The 20,721-nt window shown below is 40.8% G+C and overlaps 1 protein-coding gene across 1 annotated transcript in view; it reads right to left on the reverse strand.

Moving 5' to 3' along the window:
* LOC125483989 (unconventional myosin-VI-like) overlaps window positions 1–16,544 on the reverse strand; it is a 38,907-nt gene extending 22,363 nt beyond the window's left edge. Inside the window, exons 1-5 of the mRNA XM_048600956.1 lie at window positions 16,419–16,544; window positions 13,936–14,106; window positions 5,146–5,184; window positions 4,036–4,129; window positions 1,246–1,376 (exon numbers count right to left, since the gene is read on the reverse strand). Of these exons, the coding sequence (XP_048456913.1) occupies window positions 1,246–1,376; window positions 4,036–4,129; window positions 5,146–5,184; window positions 13,936–14,106; window positions 16,419–16,544 (561 nt within the window). The remainder of the gene's footprint in view (window positions 1–1,245; window positions 1,377–4,035; window positions 4,130–5,145; window positions 5,185–13,935; window positions 14,107–16,418) is intronic.
* Window positions 16,545–20,721: the final 4,177 nt, after the last annotated feature.

The raw sequence follows: 20,721 nt of genomic DNA on the forward strand, positions 1-20,721 counted from the left end.
TGGACTGACCAACCCCCACCTACACTCACCTTTACTGGCTCCATCCCCACACCTCCTTGAACTGTCCGTCTCCTCTCCACCTATCTGCTCCTTTATCCATCTTCCATCCGCCTCCCCCTCTCTCCCTCTCTATTTCAGAATCCCCCTCCCCCCGACCCCATTTCTGAAGGAGGGTCTAGGCCTGAAACGTCAGCTTTCCTGCTCCTCTGATGCTGCTTGGCCTGCTGTGTTCATCCAGCTCTACACCTTGTTATCTCAATTTCTCCTTGAGGTTGCTTTGTTCTTATTTTCTGACTGGTGTTTTCCCTATTTCAACTTGGCTTTTCAAATGAAAAGATCCAGGATGTTAGATAAAGTCTAATCTGTGTAGAATGTATTCACATTAATATCTAAATTTTCACAGGATTTTATTCCTGTCCTCAAAAACTCCCAAAGCACTTTACAAAAATGAATTGCTTTTGAAGCGTAATCTCTTGTATAGGCAACTGCAGCAGCCAAGTGCCCACAGTGAGCCATAAGCAGCAATGAGGTAAACGAGCAATTAGTCAAATTTTGAAATATTGGTCAAGGGATAAAATGTTAGCTAAGAAACTGGGAAATGCTCTTGCTCCTTGCAAATTGTACCACAGGATTCTTTACATCCATCTAAAAAGGCAGAGAAAGCCTCGATTTAAACATATCTTCTGAAAGACAACACCTCCAACAGTGCTCCGCTGAACTGTTTAAATATTATTCTAGATTATCTGCTCAAGTTCCTGGAGAGGGACATGAACATCAGCCCATTGTCTCAGTCATGCTTGTTTGCATATAAACCACTAAGACATACAGAATTGTGCGACTGTGTATACACCACAGGGGAAAAAGATCATACAAGTTATTATACCTACCTGAAGTACCTTTGCCACCACTGCATGCGCCTAGGCAAAAAAAGTCAAATGTGTCGGAATGGAGCCCAGCCCAACCTGCCCTGCTAAACATTCACACAATCGCACATTCAAGTGAGCAGCATCTGGAGTTGATTGATTTGCTTCCCCACCACGCCCCACCAACCTCTCAACTCGGAATCCAATAAGGGCACTGTCACACCCTCATCAACTGCACAACTGAGACAAGGTAATTTATTTAGCTGAATTAATGCCGCCAGAATCGTTAATCTCTAACCATACAACGAGATCTCCAGCTAAACCAGCATGTTCACTTATGAAACTTACTGAAAGAACTTCAAAGCTTTAGTCTAGTCAATACCTTGCAGAAGAGCCTGGGGTCCAACCTGCAGAGCTTTGGAGGCATGTACTTCTTGTACATGTTGTAAAGTTCGTGGAATGGAGCCCGTGATGGAAATCCGCCCTGCATGAGATCTAGCACAGACACCATACCTACACAGAAATAAAAACAACAACAACTCACATCTCTAACCTTTTATTCAATGTAGGAAAATGTGCAAGTCCACCTTGATGCAAAGGATTGTTCCATGGCTCATTTTATCTTGTAATTCGGAATGTCAAAAGTGCCAAATCATACAATGAACCCAACAACCAGGGTAAATTTCTTAAGTTGTGTTATGAAACAATTAAGAAAATGGATGACTGAACATTTTTGCCTCTCAAAATGCAATTGAGGCTGAAAGGCTTAAGAAAATTGCCTTGGTAGGGCAGGATGAGGGTAAGGGCTCTGGAATTAAATTTGTGGCGTGTATGTGAGAGTTTGTAGAAGATGGAGTGATAGGGTTGAGAGACATGGGGTCATGGACTGTAACATTTTTGATAAGCTCGTGTTTGCAGAGAAGGTAGTAAGACAGGCCAAAGAGTGAGAAAAGCCACACTACGTGGGGGACTAAGGCTTTGGTGGCAAAGATAGACAATACTATAAGCAGGTCTGTCTTCGTTGTGGAGATGATATGGGCAGAGGATGTTTACTACCTTGGATGACAAGCATAATTTAGTGCTGTCAAAGACAGAAGCAAATAGGTGCCAGCTAGAACCAAAAATGGACTTTGTTTTGCCAAGATAAAGTTGAAGGAAATTGTGGGTCACTGATGTCTTAATGATCAATAAGAAACTACAGCTGATAGCTAAAGACTCTGGGTCAATGGAAGAGTCAAAAAGGGGTAATATCCACGGGTCATAGACATAAAATCCCTACAGTGCAGAGAGGCGCCATTCGGCCCATCGAATATGCACCAACCCTCCAAACAGCATCCTACCCAGACCCAGATCCACACCCTCCCACCCTAGCCCCACACTGACCAGGGCTAATCCACCTAACCTGTACATCCCTTGGATACTATAGGGCAATTTAGCACGGTCAATCCACCTGGCCCGCACATCTCTGGACTGTGGAAGGAAACTGGAGCACCCGGCAGAAACCCATGCAAACATGGGGATAAAATGGAAAGTCCACACAGAGACAGACAGACACAGTCACCCAACTGAAAAAAATGCTGGTGATCACAGCGGGTCAGGTAGCATCCATGGACAGAAAGCAAGCTAACGTTGAGTCTAGATGATTCTTCATCACAGCTGAAGTTAAATATGGAGAGGACAGCATTTATGCAATAGTGGGAAGTGGGGGTGAGCGAAAGGGTGTTAATAATTCAGATTAAGTGATCGGAACGCGAGAATGGCAGAACAACAGTGTCTAACTGCCAGACTGGAAGGAACAATACATAAGATTGGAGGTGGTACAGGTGAAATGATGTTTCATCTGGAAAGACTGTTTAGGCCTTTGGATGGTGAGCAAAGAAGTGGTGAAGGGGCAGGTATTGCACCTTCTGAGCTTAGATGGGAAGATGCCATGGAAAGGCAGGGGTTGGTGTTGGTAACCAAGAAATGGACTACGGTGTCCCAGAGGGAACGATCCCTATGAAAGCCACACAGTGGGAGTGAGGGGAAGATGTGTTTTGCTGGTGGCATTCTGCTGGAGTTTTCTGAAATAGCAGAGAATGATCCTTTGGAAGCGGAGGGTGGAAGAATGAAAAGTGAGACCAAGGGGGAACCCAATATAGCTGATGAGAGTGATGTGAAGGGATAAGGGCGGAAGCTTGGGCAATAGGTCAGAGGCAATTGAGGGCCCTGTCAACCATAGTTGGCGGGAAACCATGGTGATGGAAAAAGGAAGCCATATCAGCAGCACCGTTTTGGAAGGTGGCATCTTCCAAACAGATACGACGTAGGCAAAGGTACTGGGACAATGGGATGGAATCCTTGTAGCATATGGGGTGGGAAGAGTTGTAATGAAGGTAGCTAAGGCTGGCTTTGTAATGGATGGCAGTGGACAGTTTATTCCCCGAAATAGAGACCGAGAGTTCCAGGAAAGGAAGGGAAGTGTCGGAAATGGACAGCGTGAAAGTTAGAGAGCAGTGAAAATTGTCACCCAAGATTGGAATTGAACACAGCTTCCTGGCATTGAGGCAGTAGTGCTAACCACTGTGCCACCATGCCACCTAATAGGATTGGTTTGGAATTAGAGCAGAAGCTTCTTTGATGCATACTTCACATTCTTCCCTTAGATAAACATATCAGTTGCACACATATATTGGAGAAACAATGATACGTTTATTTATTTGAACACTTTTCAGATTTGTTTTTACCAGAAGCCAAGTATAGTGGATTCACATTGCCCCACAATGCCTATAATCATATCCTGTTGAGGTGGATAATGATGGATAGTAGCTTAAAATCTGTTCCCCAAGAGGTGTGTGTGATCATATCACAGCAATACAACTAAATTATGAAGAATAGGAGAAAGGATGGAACCTGGCATATTCCAAAGGTAGTCATGTGAGAAGAGAAAATGTGATGATTAGGGAGTAGAATAGGAATGGATTGAAGAAGAAAATGGAAGCCTTCCTGGATAATTAGGAACATACCAAAAGCTGGAAAAGTGTTTGCGGTCAAATGGGTAAGAATGTAATGTGCAAGAGCTTGTTTGGTTGGCCAGCAGCAAGACGAACCAAGTACTTAATTCATTATTGATATCATACAATACAGGCTAAAAGGCATGCCGAGTATATATTAACAGAAAAAGATATCTCACCTGAACACTGAAGTTGGGACAAAATTTGCGCCCCTTCAAATTGATGACTTGTCATTTTGAGATTAGGTTTGATGCATCGAATAAAGCTGGATCCCTAACAGAAAACAGGCAATTGAGTGACACATTTTGTATCAAAATTCAGTCTAGTCAAAGTATTTCTCACTCAACACTTCATGAGTCCCATTAACAGTTTCAGGATAATGAATGTTCCAGAACTGAAGTATTGTTCTCACCCCACTGTATTGCTGCCATAGCATACTTGCCGATTAATACATAGTACAGAGTGCTTAGTATGCACGGATTCACTTTTAATCCCAACTCAATCAGAACAGAGTTGGTCAATGTCAAAGAATTGGTGTTTTCCAATACGGAGATGGAGTAAAGCAACTTGAGAATCACTCTATGCAGCTTAAATGAACTTTCTCCTGGTTATTTATGGAGCAAAGGGCCTAAGAAGAGGTTACCTGATCATTGTCTTGACCAAAGAGGAGCATGAGAGAACTCCATGCTAGTAAAACAATTAAATGTATTTTGTGTGTAAATGAGATGCTAGCTTCCATAGTCCTTGATTGCCACAACAATAAACCGTGACTAGTGACTGAACACTCGACTGCTGAATCAGAAGCTTGTGGGTTTAAATTCTACGCAGAGACTAGAACAAAATCTAGTGTTATATTGAGGATGCACTCCACTGTCAATGATATTGTCTGTTGCACGAAATATTCAGCTAAAGCTCTATTTGCATCCTCAGGTGAATACAAAAGATCCCTTTGGCACTCTCAAAATGCAGAAAAGGAGTTCGCTGGATAATCATACTTAATCAGTTCCACCAAATTGTTTGGCTTGTTATCACATCCTGCTTAGGTGCCCTTGTGCAAATTGACTGTTGCATTACCTGCTTTATAACAGTTATTACATTTCAAAAGCACTTCATTGGCTGTGAAGCACTTTAGAATGTCTTGAGATCATGAATGGCTACATAAATGCCACCTGATTTTATCTTTACCTCTGGAAATTCATAGTAAAGCACTGCTCTCTCAATTTACAGACATAGTACCTTGTTCACAAATTACAAAACTGTAACAGTTAACTATAGTAATTAGTACTCACTGTGCTCCGTAACTTGTCAAGCAACAGATTCAACTGAGTCTGAGGGGGTGGAATGGAGAAAAAGAAAGCAAGAACTTTAATATCAGCATTTTGTGGTTGAACTTATGCAAGTACATCAATGGAACCTTGGCATAAATGAAAGGTTTTGTAGCTAACTGAGCATAGCATTATTTGTTGTGTATAACAGACTAGCAAAAAATTGTATAACGTGGAAACAATTTACTGCATGCATTTAATGAGCTGTACATTAGTGAGAAAAACCTCAACTATTCATAAAATTATAGGAGCAGCAAAAAAGCGTATTGCAATGCAACTTTAAAAATATTGATACATGTTGATACGGAGGAGGTAATAGTGGAGCATGCAGCCAAACATCCTCCAAGTCATGAAGCATGAATGAAGTGATTCCTAACAGAAACCATGCATAGCACGGCCCAACCTTAACCCTTTTCAAATCCAGCACCTAACTTGGTTGACATTGCCAAGTTGGCCAAAACAATGCATTGAATTCCTCACCCTCACCACCCCACTCCCTATCATTCCAAAAATAAAGAGAGGGAAATGACAAAACCGAGGTATAACAGGAGCTAGTCCCTTCCTCAGTCTGTTGGCTAATACATAGCATCGTATTGTAATGAGCCATGCAGAGCAAAAAGCTCCCATACTCAATCTTGTTGCTCATACTGCGCAATGGGAGCACTGCAATCACCTCAATTTGCCTGGACGTGTGGCCAGAGGTAGGACATCATTTAGGTTTCTTTCTGCTCAGTGGCTCCTGTTGAAAAGGTGTACATTTCAAGAATCAGTCAGGCAGTATTAGTTGTGGGTATGATGATCCCAACAGTTCACTGGCCATCACTATCCAAGGTACATTAAAAAATGGCCACTTGAATAACCGCTAAGGCTTAAGGAACCCATCTTACATTGGTCAATGACATATGATAGGGTCAAGATGGAAATCAAGAGTGAAAATTTAAAAATTTCATTTCACAACTTTCTGACCCAGGTAACGTGGCTTTGTTGCAGTCAACTTAAATAAAATGATGCCTGCATTGAAAGTGAACATGCCAGTCTACACAGTGTTTAGCTGTGATTACTAACAAGTCAAATACTGAATTAAACAGTGTTAATGGTGCAGTTTCATTTGGGAGAACACTCTCCCATCCTTTTTCAAGGGAAGATGAAAGTTCCTATTTGGGAACTGGGAACAAAGGCATGAAATGGAATTATTTTAAAAATGCCCATTTGCTACATGGGATCCCTGCTGTACGCATCAGGTTAGGTTCATAGAATCAATACAATTTTATTACTGATGGTCCAACAAGCTGCACTGTGATTAGCTAGCAATTTTGCAAGGCGGAAGTGTCATCAGAATTGAAGGAGTGTAAATTTAGCAGTGGTCAATGACCAGGTCATATTTTGTAAAAGTACCCAAAAGGAACCTGGAAACATTCATAGTAAGTAGAATGGATATACAAGATTTGAGGGCAACCATTAGACATATGGCAATTAAATAACAAACTGTCATTAGAAATTGCTACCTATCAAGATTCCTGACATGTCGTTTCAGGATCAATCTCGTGCTAAAAATGTTCAAATGCAATTTTAAGCAACCAGCCAATAGGAGTGATGTTCATTGCTTTAAGCAGGTGCATTACTGGTGTGGTTGCTTGAGTAAAGATTTACCTGCCATCCCTGGCTGTTGTCTATTTTTTCTTTCCCAACCTCCCTATAGTTTTCTCTACTCATCCTGAACTGGAGCATCTCACATCAAGTCACTGCCTGAGGAAAAGGAGCAGGAAAAAGATGGAAAAGACAAGACCTGAAAGTTGGCTTTAGTACAAACAGAAGAGAGGAGATTAGAAGTAAGCATCAGAACTTGTGGCAAATGGACAATAGAAAGAATGCGAGGATTATAAATATCACCTTAGAGCTGTCAACATCAATTCACATTTTCTCTTCCCTCGAGTCTGAAATGTTCAAGTTAATTACCCTCGAAGAATGTTTAAAAAAAAAGGACAAAAAAAAATTTTACTTTGAAGTAGGAGGAGATTGGAATTTTTGTTCTTTAAAGTACAATTAGACTTTTTTTTTTCCATTATACATTTTCTGCCTTTGTATTCAGCGATGTACATTCCATTACATGTCTGGAACAGGTTTACACATGGTTCTGATGTGTTCCACAAATTCAGGTTATGGGAGAACCAAAAAGTAAGTTTCTGAAAGACATTTTATAAACCTCAATTGAAAAGGTTTCAAGAGTAGAAATATTGACAAGAAAGCAGTTAATAGAGCAAGTTACTCGAATCTACAAACTTCATAGACGGATAAGACCAAGTGTAACATGAAATTTGAACACGCAGATGGCCCAAAGATCAAAAAGCAGGGATTATTTATTCTACTGGCATCAGGTGATTAGAAGACTTGAGAAAGTAAGGTTAAAGAAGGAAGACAGTATTTACACAGAACTAAGTCTATGGTTTACATTTGGTTAAGGAAATTCTTTGTCTGTCTGATTCTTCTCCCACTCAAGAGCTTGCCTCCAAAGACACCCTTTCCTCCAAAGGAGTCTTTTTGACTGTGCCAGCTGCTGTGTTCAGCATCCCACCTTACCATCACCACCTGGGAAGTCCTGGCACCACTATTCTGGCTGCCCTGCTCAGCATCCTTCCCCCACTATTGTCATCTATGGCTAGGGATCCATTACTTACTTTCCTGCTTGAGGCCTTCCACTCTGGCAACTATACATAACACACTGTCTGTTTGCAAAGCAGTTGCATGGTTAACAGATTCAATAGCATATGATGGTCAGAACATTTTGGTCCACATTAATGACTGCATTCTCTTCATGCATCTCCGATCTAGCAAATGGTGTGGGTTGGATGACATACAACATTTGCTCAAGACCTTCTTTGCCTCCTATCTGTAATGATACCATCCAGTCTCTGCGGTGGACTACATATGCTGGGCTCGAGGTTGGTCAGGTCTCCAGGAGTCACATAATTGATGACTTGTCTGTTTCCACCTCCCAGCAGATCATTCCTGTACTGTTCTTCAAGTCCTGATTAGACCTTCTGGCACCGGATGCATCCACTGGATTCACAACACAGGTCAGTTAAGAATTCCTCATCATTATCTGTCTCTACTTTACTCGAGCCACCACACACTGATACTTCAGAATCTGATATACCACTGTGTGAGCTGCTCACTTCCACATTATCCACTAGATTTCTGGCCACAAGCAACTCCTTTCTCTGAACCATTTTCTAAGGTGGTCTTTCCGCTTTTGGTGCATCAACATTTTTGTGGCCACCTGTGTCCAGCCACTTGACTTATTCTAAGCCCTGATTTTCATTTTCGGAGGCATAACCTTGTGCCAATTGGAAGTTCAATTCTGTCAGCCATGTAATCAATGTTTTTTCTTCAGTGCTTCACTCTATCCTTTTGGATGCCATCTAAAATGCCTGCTGTAATGCTCGCTATTCACTTGCTCAGCTGGCCATCCCCATCAGAAACAGTGGTGAACTCAAGCATTTTATCCATTATCCAAAATAGAGATCAAGTGGAGAATAATCTGTGGATTACTGCAGGGTGCTATTATGAGCAAAAACCAGCTACAGAAAGTACAAAGGTCACTTTCATTTACAGTCATGAGGCAAGATGAGCAGATGGTCATGCACAGCATGGTTGAGTCAGTTGTACTATCAAATTACCCTCTGACGCATCACGGTGCAGCTCTGGGTGATGCCATAGACCTTGCAAAGCTCCTGTACGTTCTTGCTCTCAAAGTTATGTCCTTGATCACTGTGAATCCAACATGGAGCACCAAAATGGATAAACTAATCATGCACTAACACTCTGGCTTTAGATGAAGCCTTTTGGTCAAAGTGGACAAACCTGAAGGAACTTGGTGAAGACATCCATGAATGCAAGAACATGCTCAGTCCCATTACAGTGGAGGTCAAGGACCACAAAAGTCCATTTCAAGGATCTCTATAGGTCTCTTGACAACCAGAGTTTCCATGTTGGGTGACAGTGCTTCTCGGTTTTGACCGAAGTACACTTTTCTCACTTTTGACTGTTATTATCATTATCAACAGCCATTCCAGGTCAATAACACTGCTCTGCCAAGGCTTTCTAACAAAGTTGCTGTCTTCTGTTGCTTGGTGTTCTGCTTGATCATGAACTGCTATCAACACTTGACACTGGTAGGAAGTATGTGTTTCTCCGCCTGTTTGGACTCCCTAATCAGCTGGTGCTGGATTAGTGCATGTTAGGCCTTATAGTAATGATGCAGTCCACTGATGCAACAAACAAGATAAAGGGAAACCAGTAATTGTATTGCATTGGATTTCCAAAAGGCATTTGATAAGGTATCACAAAAAAGACTACACAAGAAGAGAAGTCCAAGGTGTTGGGGGTAGCATATTAGCAGGAGGCATTTTCTGGATGGCAACTTGTGGCATAGGGATTGGTGCTGGGGTCACAATTATTTACAGTATATGTTAATGACATGGATGAGGGAAGTAAACATACTATAGACAGGCATGGATCACACATAAATAAGTGGGAAGTCAAGTGCTGAGGATGATACAAACAATGTACAGAGGAAGACAGACAGGTAAAGTGGGTGGACAAAAACTTTGCAGATGGAATAGAATGTGGGGAAATGAGAGATCTTACATTTTAGTAGGCAAAAAAGGAGCTAAACATTATATTAATTCAGAAAGACAGGAAAAGACCTGAGACAGCACAGCTCGTTGGCCAAAGAAACTGGTGGCAGTTCCCATTACGAAAGAGAGATGGAATTCTGGGTAGCGAACAGGTGATGAGACAAGTTTCTGCTCAAAGCTGTAAAAGGAGTCTTACAGGCTGGGATCCAACTCCCTGTGATTTTCTGTAAAGCAGCTTGCCTTCCACATCCTTTCCTAACCACTTCTGCAGCATTCCCTCATTTCCTCAGCAAATTGCTGGTGGAGCAGTCAACTGTGCATTGCCTTGCACAAACCTCCTTTAGTAACCCACCATGCCCAGATCTACTCCAAAACCCACTAGCCCAAGGAACTAACAGTTTCCTCTCTCATCTTCAGCAGTGCTGTAATTTTCTCTGGAAAGGTAAGCATTTTTCTGGTTTGACTGTCAAGCTGAACTGTGACAAGTCTGATAAGTCTTTCAAGGGTTTCCTTGAATGTCAAGCCGAAGAGGAGTACACTATCTAGTTTCACGAGGAGAGACTGGAAATTAAGGCTAAACAAAAAAATGCATTTTATATGCAACTAAGTCTGTGGTTTATATCTGGCTGAGGAAATCCTGTCTGCCTGATCCTTCTCCCCATAAGGGGTCTGATCCTCAAAGGAAGAATATTCATTGCTCCAGCTGCCCTGTTCATTCCCTCCCTTACCACCGCCAACTGCTGCTGGAGATCCTGGCACAACTGCTAGGACTACACTTCTCGGCACCCTCCTTCACCATCACCACTTGCTGCTGTTCTGTTACACTTGTAAGGTATGCTAAATCTGAAAAAGGATGCACAACTAAATCTATACTAAATACAATGTTCTTTGCCATTACTCTTTGGCAAAAACAACTGTGGATTCAACAGTTCCATCTCCCCATCCAACCCACTGTTACAGATTCTAAGGCCAGGTGGACTAAAATTGGATCATAGAAGATCATAGAATCCGTACAGTGTGGAAACAGCCCTTTGGCCCAACAAGTCCACACCGACCCTCAGAGCACCCACACAGACCCATTCCCCATAACCCACCTAATCTGCACATCCCTGAACACTATGGGCAATTTAGCATGGCCAATCCACCTAGCCTGCACATCTTTGGACTGTGGGAGGAAACCAGAGCACCTGGAGAGAACGTGCAAACTTCACACTGAGTCGCCCAAGGGCAGAATTGAACCCGGGTCCCTGGTGCTGTGAGGCAGCAATGCTAATCACTGAGCCACTGTGATTTGATTTATTATAGTCATGTGTACTTAAGTACAGCGAAAAGCTCTTGCATTTGCTTTGGAACAGCAGGTTCATAAAATCAGTAAGTTACTCAGGATTACTCGTAACCTCTTTTTGAGGTTGGTTAATTTAGTTGAGTAGATGGCTGGTTTGCAATGCAGAGTGATGCTAACCGCAAGGGTTCAATTCCCACACTGGCTGAGGTTGTCATGAAGGACTCTCCTTCTCCGTTCACCCAAGGCGTGGTGACCCTCAAGTTAAACCAACACCAGTCATCTCTCTCTCTAAAGAGAGACAGCAGCCCAATGGTCCAGTAGGATTATGCTGACTTTCAACTTTACTCTGTCGTGTGCAAAATTTTTCTTGACTTTCACCAAATAGTAATTTCCAATGCCCAAATTCCTGAAGACTGTGTAGTAGCCAGTTTGTTTATATTGACCCACATGTCCCTTCAGTCAGATTCAATAACATGAATGTCAAGAGATGACTGATAAACACTTGGCTCCAACTTGAACTATGAGGAAATTGTTTATACCAATCATCTGAAATCAAAGCTAAATGCTGAGCTTTTGCCTAAACTAGAAAGAGGTGCAATAGATGCTAATTTCTAACTTTGCACATTTCTTCATAACAGATGCCTGCTTTGGTTCAGTTGATAACACTCTCACTTGGATTTCGCATCTGACTCCAGGAACTTTAGCATATTATTTAGGCTGGAACTTCAGTGCAGCGCTAAAAGGAGAAATGCTGCACAATTGGACATGCTGACTTTTGGATGGCTGTTAAACTGAAGCACCGTCTTCTTAGGTGGATGTATCTATTTTTAGAAGAAAGTAAGGGAATTCTTCCGGCCTGGCTGGACAATTAAACCTCCATTACCACCAGAAATAGAGGATCCAATAATTTCTTTCACTGCATTTCATCTCATTTCATTTTCAGGGCAACACTTAAAAAACATTTCGATAGGCACTTGGATGAGAAGGGTTGAAAGGGATATGAACCAAATGGAACGAGCCGAGTGGGCACCATGAACCAGTTTGGGCTAAAGGGCCTGTTTCCATGCTGTACTACTCTATGACTATGTTGCTGATAGAGGCTTGCCATGGGCATCCACATTACAACAGTAATTACACTTCGAAAGTAATTAATTGTCCCAAACTATTTTAAAGCCATATTGAGATTGTGAAAATGGATTTATACAGCAAGTTCAAATCTTTCTTTATTCAAAAAAAAATTCACTGCAAAGCAATATGCAAACACTGCCTAGAAATGTATTAGCATTTCTGCCCTAAAGTAAAAGCACCATTATCAGTGGCATTACCCATGTTGCAACGATGGCATTCAGAGCAATTTGCATGTTAACGTATTGCAAGATCCTGCAACTGTTCTCGGCTTAGAATGGAACACACTCACAGATCGGGAACTAGAACAGGCCATTCAATAGTCCTCATGAATGGGGAAGCTTCAAGCCTCCACTTTAGGATTATAACAATACCCAAGATCCATTACTCAGTGTAAAACACAGGTCATTAGAGAAGGCAATAGCCTGGTAGTCTTATTGCTAGACTATTAATCCAGAGACCAAGATAATGCTCTGGGGATGCAGGTTTGTATCTCGCCATGGCAGATGGTGAAATTTGAATTCAATAAAAATCTGGAATTAAGAGTCTAATGATGAGCACTTTGGAAAAAGCCCATCTGGTTCACAAATGTCCTTTAAAGCAGTTGCCTTCTCTACTTACCTTGTCTGGCCTGCGTGTGATTCCAGACTCTCAGTAACTCAAAAAACCTCTGGGCAATTTGGAATGGGCAATAAGTTCTGGCTTGGCCAGTGGAATCCACATCAATGGCCACAACAGAAAGAAAACCTTTGGTGATTATTCTGAATAGTTTCTAATTAACCTGTTCAGAGATGTCTGGAGCAGGTGGGACTTGAACCTGGGACACTACCACTAAGATAGTTTCTGGACCAGTAATCTTGTACCTTCCTTGGAAGCTGAGGAATTTCAATTCAGCTAATAGTATCAATCAAGAATAAAAAGTTAGATGAGTAATCAACTGCTAGATTGTCATAAAGATCCATATAGTTCACAAATACGCTTCAGGGAAGGAAATCTGCCATCTGGTAGAAATGTGATTTCAAACCCACAGCAAGACAGACCATTTTAACTTTCTTCTGAATTGATCTAGAAAGCTACTAAGTTAGGAGCCGTTAGGGGCATACAATAACAGCTTGCCCACAGATGCTCACGTGCTGTGAATGAAGAAAAATAACGTTGAAATGTGTTTTTTGAAACATGCTCATTAAGGACGTAGAGCACCTGATTCATCAAATTCTGGTCCTGAAGGCAAATACAAAAAATAAATCAATAAGTTTGTTAGGTACAAATACACGAGTAACTGGATAACATACTGCAAGTGTTAAGGAGACTAATGTCAAGAGCAAGTTAGAATGATTTTAAAACAGGTTTAGTTATCCTTTAATTCATCCTCATTATAATGTATAATAATGATGAATTGTTCCCGTTACTTATAAACTAACAATCCCTTGAGTTTTGTGGGGAAGCTCTCACTTAGACAAATACCATGGCATAGAAAGAGCGAGATATTAAAACAGATCCAGAGAAGGCCAAATTACTGCATATTACAGCCTGGAAGAAAATAAGCCAGAGTATTCATGATATTACAATTGAAATGCCTAAATCAGAATGCATTACAAAGAGTACTAACTCAATAGGCTGTCTGTCAATGCTCTTTAAATTCTGTAAGAAAATATTGTAAGTTTCTTATTTATAGATACAACGTAAGAGTTGTCTAAATGAATCTACCTTGAATTTATTTCCAACGCTAATGAAGCTCAGTTTTCCTGCCTTCTGTTTTGTGTCCTTATTGTTGTTGGTTCCTTCAAAAAGTTTCCGAACAAATGGATCCTTTGATTCCGACACCAATGATTCCAAGGACATGTGTAAGGCATCATTGTTCTTTTCCACAAACTTCGCCTGTCAAGGAAAAAGTCACATTGAGCACTTCCTAAATGAAGGATAAAATTACTTCAAATGATAAGACAAAATGAGAACTAAGCAAGTAGTGGAAATTTTATGGTAGAATTAAGAAGTATAAAAAGATCCAAGATGTGGAGTTGCATGGCCCAGGCAGCAGCAATAAAGTGACAAAAATCAAAAATACAACATTTAGAAAACTAGCTAGCAAAAGCACAATGGTGTTATATAGAGCATTTCTGTTTTCAACATACAGGCATAAACAGACGACCACATCAGAAATGTTGTGAATTTCCGCTGTGTTCAAAACGGTTTTCTGTAACACTACGCTCTAGAACCAACAAGGGGGCAGACTATATCAGATTTAATGAACAATGAGTCAGATTTACTTAACAGCCTAACGATGTAAGAATAGTCATTTTATGGCTGTTGTTAGGTGGCTAAGTTCTGTTTGAACAGGATAAACATAAAACAGAAAAACTTCTAGATTTAAGTAAAGCTGACTTCAATAGGATAGAAACAAAGAAGATTGGAGCTGGAGTAAGCCATTTGATGCCTTAAGTCTGCTCTGCCATTCAATATGATCACGGCTGATCATCAAACTCAACAACATAATCTCACCCTCTCTCCATATCCCTTGATCCGTTCAGCTACAAGAGCGAATATCTACCACCTTGAAAACACAATGTTTTGGTCTCAACCACTTTTTTGTGGTAATTAATTCCATAGGTTCACCAGTCACTGGGTGAAGAAAGGTCTTCTCATCTCAGTCCTAAAGGGCTTACCTTTATCCCCTTTAAACTATGAGCTCTGATTCTGGACTCCCCCACTATTGGGAACATCCTTCCTGCTTCTAACCTGTCTAATTCTAATAGAATTTTATAGGCTTCTATGAAGTTGCCTTTTGTTCTTCTAAACTCCAGTGAATACAATCCTAACTGACTCAACCTCTCCTCATACACCATCACAGGAATCAATTTGGTAAACATTCAATTCACTCCCTCTGTAGCAAGAACAATCCTCCTCAGAGAAGGAGATCAAAACTATACACAATATTTCAAGTGTGACCTCAACAATGCCCTGTATATATGCAGCTAAACATCCTCGTTGCCTGTATTTAACTTCTCTCACTATGAAAGCCAACATACAATTTGCCTTCTTTATGGCCAGCCAGACCTGCGCAAGACCTTACTTTCAGTGACTGGTGCATAAGGACACTCAGGTCTTGTTGAACAACTTGCAGCCAAAGAATAATCTGCTTTCTTAATTTTGCTAGATAACCTCTTATATACTGCATCTGCCATGCATTTGCCCACTTATTTGCCTATCCAAATCACACTGCAACATCTCTGCATCCTTCTCACAGCTCACCCTTCCACTCTACTTTATGTCATCTGCAAATTTTGAGATATTACATTGAGTTCCCTTGTCTCAAATCAATAGCATATATCGTGACCAGCTGGGGTTTCAGTAGCAATCCCTGTGGTACCCCAGTAGTCACTACCTACCATTCAGAAAAAGACCCATTTATTCCTACTCTTTGTTTCCCGTCTGCAAACGAATTTTCTATCCATCTCAATACACCATTCTCAATCCCACATGCTCTGATTTTACCCATTAATCTCTTATGTAGTTCTTAGTTGAAAGGCTTCTGAAAGACCAAATAAACCACATTCACTGGCTTCCCCAATCAACTCTATTAGTTATATCCTTATAAGGATAAGCTATAGCCTTAGAATAGTCAAGCACGATTTCCCTTTGGTAAATCAATGCTGTGTCGGATTCTCACACTTTTTTTTAAAAAACAGTGATCTGCCATAAAATCCTTGATAATGGACTCCAGCACCTTCCCCACTACCAACATCAGACTCACCAGTCGAAAATTCCTGGTTTTCTCTCTACTGCCATTTTTAAATGGTCGGGTTACATTAGGTACCGTTCTGAAATCTGAAGAATCTTGAAAGATAACTACTGATCACAGAAACCCTATAGTGTGAAGGCAGGCCATTTGGCCCATTGAGTCCACACAGATGCTCTGAAGAACTTCCCACCCAGACTCAACGCCCTAACCCTATCCCTATAACCTTACATTTCCCACAGCTAACCCACCTACCTACCCATTCCTGGACACTATGGGCAATTTAGCATGACCAATCCACCTAACCCGCACATTTTTGGACTACAGGAGGAACCTGGAACACCCAGAGGAAACCCACACAGATGCAGGGAGAATGTGCAAGCTCCATACAGAAAGTCGCCCTAGGCTGAAATTGAAGCCAGGTCCCCTGGGGCTGTGAGGCAGCAGTGCTAACCACTGAGCCATCATGCAGCCCTGCATCCTCTATTTCTAGGGCCACTTGCTTAAGTACTCTGGAAGGCAGATTATGAGGCCCTGGGGATTTTTCAGCCTTCGATCCCATCAATTTCTCCAACACCATTCATCTATTACAATTTTACTTCAGTTCCTTCCTGTCACTAACCCAGTGTTCTCTATCTTTTCTGGTAAGTTATTATGTCCTCCTTCTGTGACTGAAGAAGCAAAGTATGAAGATAGTTTGTCAGCTATTTCTTTATTCTCCATTATAATGTCCCCCGTCTCTGGGGACTTCCATTAGTTTTCACCAACCTTTTTCTCTTTCTATACCTATAGAAACTTTTACAGTCAGTTCTTATGTTCCCCTCTAGCTTACTGTCATTTTATTTTCCCCCTTCTTAATCAATCCCATGCTCCTCCGTTGCTAACTTCTAAACTGTTCCCAATCCTCAGGTCTGTCGTTTCTTTCTTGCCAATTTGTTTGCCTCTTTCTTGCATCTCATACAATCTCTATCTTCCCTTGTAAGCCATAGTTTGGCCACTCTCCTCTCTGCATTCTTACACAAGATGGAAATAAGCAATTTTTGTAGTTCACACATTCACTCTTTGAATGTCTGCCATTGCCTTTCCAATGTCATTCTATTCAATAACCTTTCCCAATCCACTGTCACCAACTCATGCTTCATGCATTCGTAGTTTCCCTTAAGATTCAGGACTCTCATCTCAGGTGAGAGTCTCCATTTTGATGGAGAATTCTATCATATTGGGTCACTCGTTCCCAAGGAGTCTCTCACAACTATATTACCGATTATTCATTTCTCATTGCATAATAGCCAGTCTAAGATGGCCTATTCTCTAGTGGTTCCTCAGCGCATTGGTTCAGTAAACCATCTTGTATACACTGTAGGAATTCCTCTCCTGCAGTATTGAGACTAAGCTGATTCACTGAATTTATAAGCAAATTAAAGTCATCCATGATTATAGATGTTCCTATACTGCATGTGTTTCCAATTTCCTGTTTGATGCCATTGCCACCACCCCCACTAGTGATTTTTAGTCCTTGGTATTTCTCAATTCAATCCACACAGATCCTATATTGCCTGAGCTGATATCTTTCCTCAATCTTGTGTTGATATTTCCTTTCACCAGTAGTGCAACTCCACTGCCTTTTCCTTTTCATCTATCCTTCCTAAATACCAAATACATCTGATTAATCAGTTTCCATCCCTGGTCACCCTGCATCCATGTCTCCATAATCCCAAGTATACCATATTTATTTACAACCATTTGCAAACAGTGATTGATTCATCCACTTTATTTCAAATGCTCTGAATGTTCAGCCTTTTTAATGCTTCTTGTCCCATTCCACTATTTTTTCCCACTCTGGCCTTATTTGATTTAGAGTTTGATTCCTCTGCCTATCACTTGCCTTATGCCCTTTTTGTCTTTTGTTCTTGTCCTTGATTCCTCTTCCTCCGACTCCTTGCATAGGTTCCTATTCCTCTTCCAATTTACTTCAAAACCTCCTCACCACTCCAGCAAATACTGCAAGGGCATCAGTCCCCGTTCTGACCACGTGTAGCAGAGACAGTCCTCAGAAAATGGGTGAACACCTACCACCCATTAAACAACCAATTACAACTAAGTAGGTAAAGGACAACTAAAACCAGAGGAAAAGCACAAAAGAGTGCCAAAAAGACATGTCTTGGAGACTGGGAGAGACAGTAAGAACGTAAAGGTGAAAAACAGAGGGCTACGAAAAAAAGAAATACAAGGAAAAAGCAAAGAACTTCACATCAAGATCAAAACTTTTTTAAAAACAATATCAGGAAAAAGTGACCTGGAATAAGTGCCCCCTTAAATGCTAAATTAAAGTTTAAAAAATAACAGACATATTAAGTAATTACTTTGTGTCAGCATTAATAGGAGAGAACTTGTCAAGATTAATAATTTTGCATCAGAATTGGAGACTCACCAAAACTGGCATAAGCAAAATAACAGTAATGGAGATGATAATTGCAGGGTGCCAAATCCCTCGAACCAGATGGTTTCTATTCCAGGGTTTAAAGTGGCTCAGTGGTTAGCACTACTGCCTCACAGTGCCGGGGCCCAGGTTCGATTCCACCCATGGGTGACTGTGTGGAGTTTGCACATTCTCCCTGTGTTTGTGTGGGTTTCCTTCAGGCGCTCCAGTTTCCTCCCACAGTCCAAAGATGTGCAGGTTAGGTGGATTAGCCATGCTAAATTACCCATAGTGTTCAAAGATGTATAGATTAAGAAGGTTATAGGGGATGGGTCTGGGTGGGATGCTCCGAGGGTCGATGTGGACTTGTTGGGCCAAAGGGCCTGTTTCCACACTTTAGGGATTCTATGGAAATCTATGGAAAGGTAGCAGGTGAGAAGACATCAGATGCTTCAACCAAAAACACTCAATTTTCTCTAGATTCAAATGATCCTTTATATTTGAAAATTTCACATCACTTAACTTTTACGAAGTATTTTGTAAAGTGCAACCATGGAATTGTAAAAACAATTCAGGAAATTGCTTAAGTCCATAACTAAAGATAACGTAAGTGAGTATCTTAAATTTCAGCTCATCACAGGAACTCAGCACAGATTTAAAGAAAATTATGGAATGAAATAGTGGACAGGGTAATGTCTATGCAAGTTCTTGCTATGGATTCCCATAAGGTATTGGGAAGATTTATCTATTCATTCATGGGGTGTGGACATCGTTGGCCAGGCTAGTGTTTATGACCCAACCCAATTGCCAGTTGAGAGTCAACCACATTGCTGTAGGTCAGGAGTCACATTTAGACTGGGTATGATTAACAGATTTCCTTTCCTAAAGGGCATTAGTGAACGAGATGGGTTTTCCTGACAATTGGCAATGGTCAAGAGTCCAATGATGACCATAATTCCAGATTTCCTTTTACTGAATGCAAATTCCTGCCTGGGTACCAAGAACATTAACCAAGTCTCTGGATTAATAGTCTCATAACCACTAACTCATCACCTACCTCACATCACATGATGTTAACTAAAGTTGAAGCTTATTGCATTGTAGGCAAACTATTGACCTGGTAAAGGACCTGGTTCAGAACTTGGTTGAATAGCAGGAAACAGTACAGATATCAGACAGACACTGAGTGCAACCAGTGGTATTCCTGCAAAGATCGCTCGAGTCTCAACTGTTGACTGTACTTAATGGTTAAAATGATGGGATAGATGGCCAGACATTCAAGATTGCTGATGACAGAGATAAATGGCATTGTGAACAATGTAGATGGAAACATCAAGTAAGTGATATTGATAGATTAAGTGAATTAACATATCTATACAAATGGATTTTAATACATACAAATGTAAGGACCTCCAATTTGGTCCTGAAAAAGGACAGATCAGACTACTTTCTAAATATCAAAAGCCAGAATTGGCAAAGGTCCAAAACAACTTAGGAATCCCTGAAGTTTAATAATATAAATGTCACAAATGTGAACAAAAAATTCAACAAGTTGGTTCCGTGTACTGTGCTTCATATCAAGAGGACCACACTATAAAAGCATAGAATTTAAGCCACATTTACACAAAGTGTGTAATATGCACCTGGAATAACGTGCTCTGCAGTCAACATCACAATTTAAGAACGATATATTGACTTTGGAGAGAGACCTGCAAAGGTTTATTAAGTGAAATTGCACAGATTAGGATATAATATACTGAAAATGCTACAATTCAGGCAGCATCCGTGGAAGGAGAGAGTGTACTCAAATTTCAGGTCAATGACAATTCATCAAATTTAACTGTTTCTACCTAGTCAGTTTTTCCAGTATTTTCTGATATTTCAGATTTCCAGCATCTGTAATTTTTTTTGTATTTTTATGCAAACTTGGGTAGTATTCCCTGGAACTTAGAAGGTTTAGAGATAACTTGTTCAACATCCCGAGATATAAATGGGTCTTTAAGGCTGAAGAGAAATATTCCCATTGGCTGCAGAACCTACAGTTGGGAAATGTAGTCCAGAAAAAAAAATCAAATATTTATTTTAATTTTGACACTGATAGCTCTTTGATAAGCAGATGTATCGAGGAATAAGGGACAAACATGGCTAAGTGGAATTAGGTTAATGATGAGCAATGGTTGCATTGAATGGTGGAAGTGAGTCAATGGTTAAATGGTTTACTCCTGTTGCCATTATCCAATTGCTTAAACAAGTAAAACCATGTTGAGGTTGGTTGGCTCGCCGAGCTGTTCTGTTGTTCCGCAGACGTTTCGTTACCGTGCTGGGTAACATCCTCAGT

Source organism: Rhincodon typus, chromosome 9, assembly GCF_021869965.1.
Source record: "Rhincodon typus isolate 14 chromosome 9, sRhiTyp1.1, whole genome shotgun sequence".
Classification (NCBI taxonomy): domain Eukaryota; kingdom Metazoa; phylum Chordata; class Chondrichthyes; order Orectolobiformes; family Rhincodontidae; genus Rhincodon; species Rhincodon typus.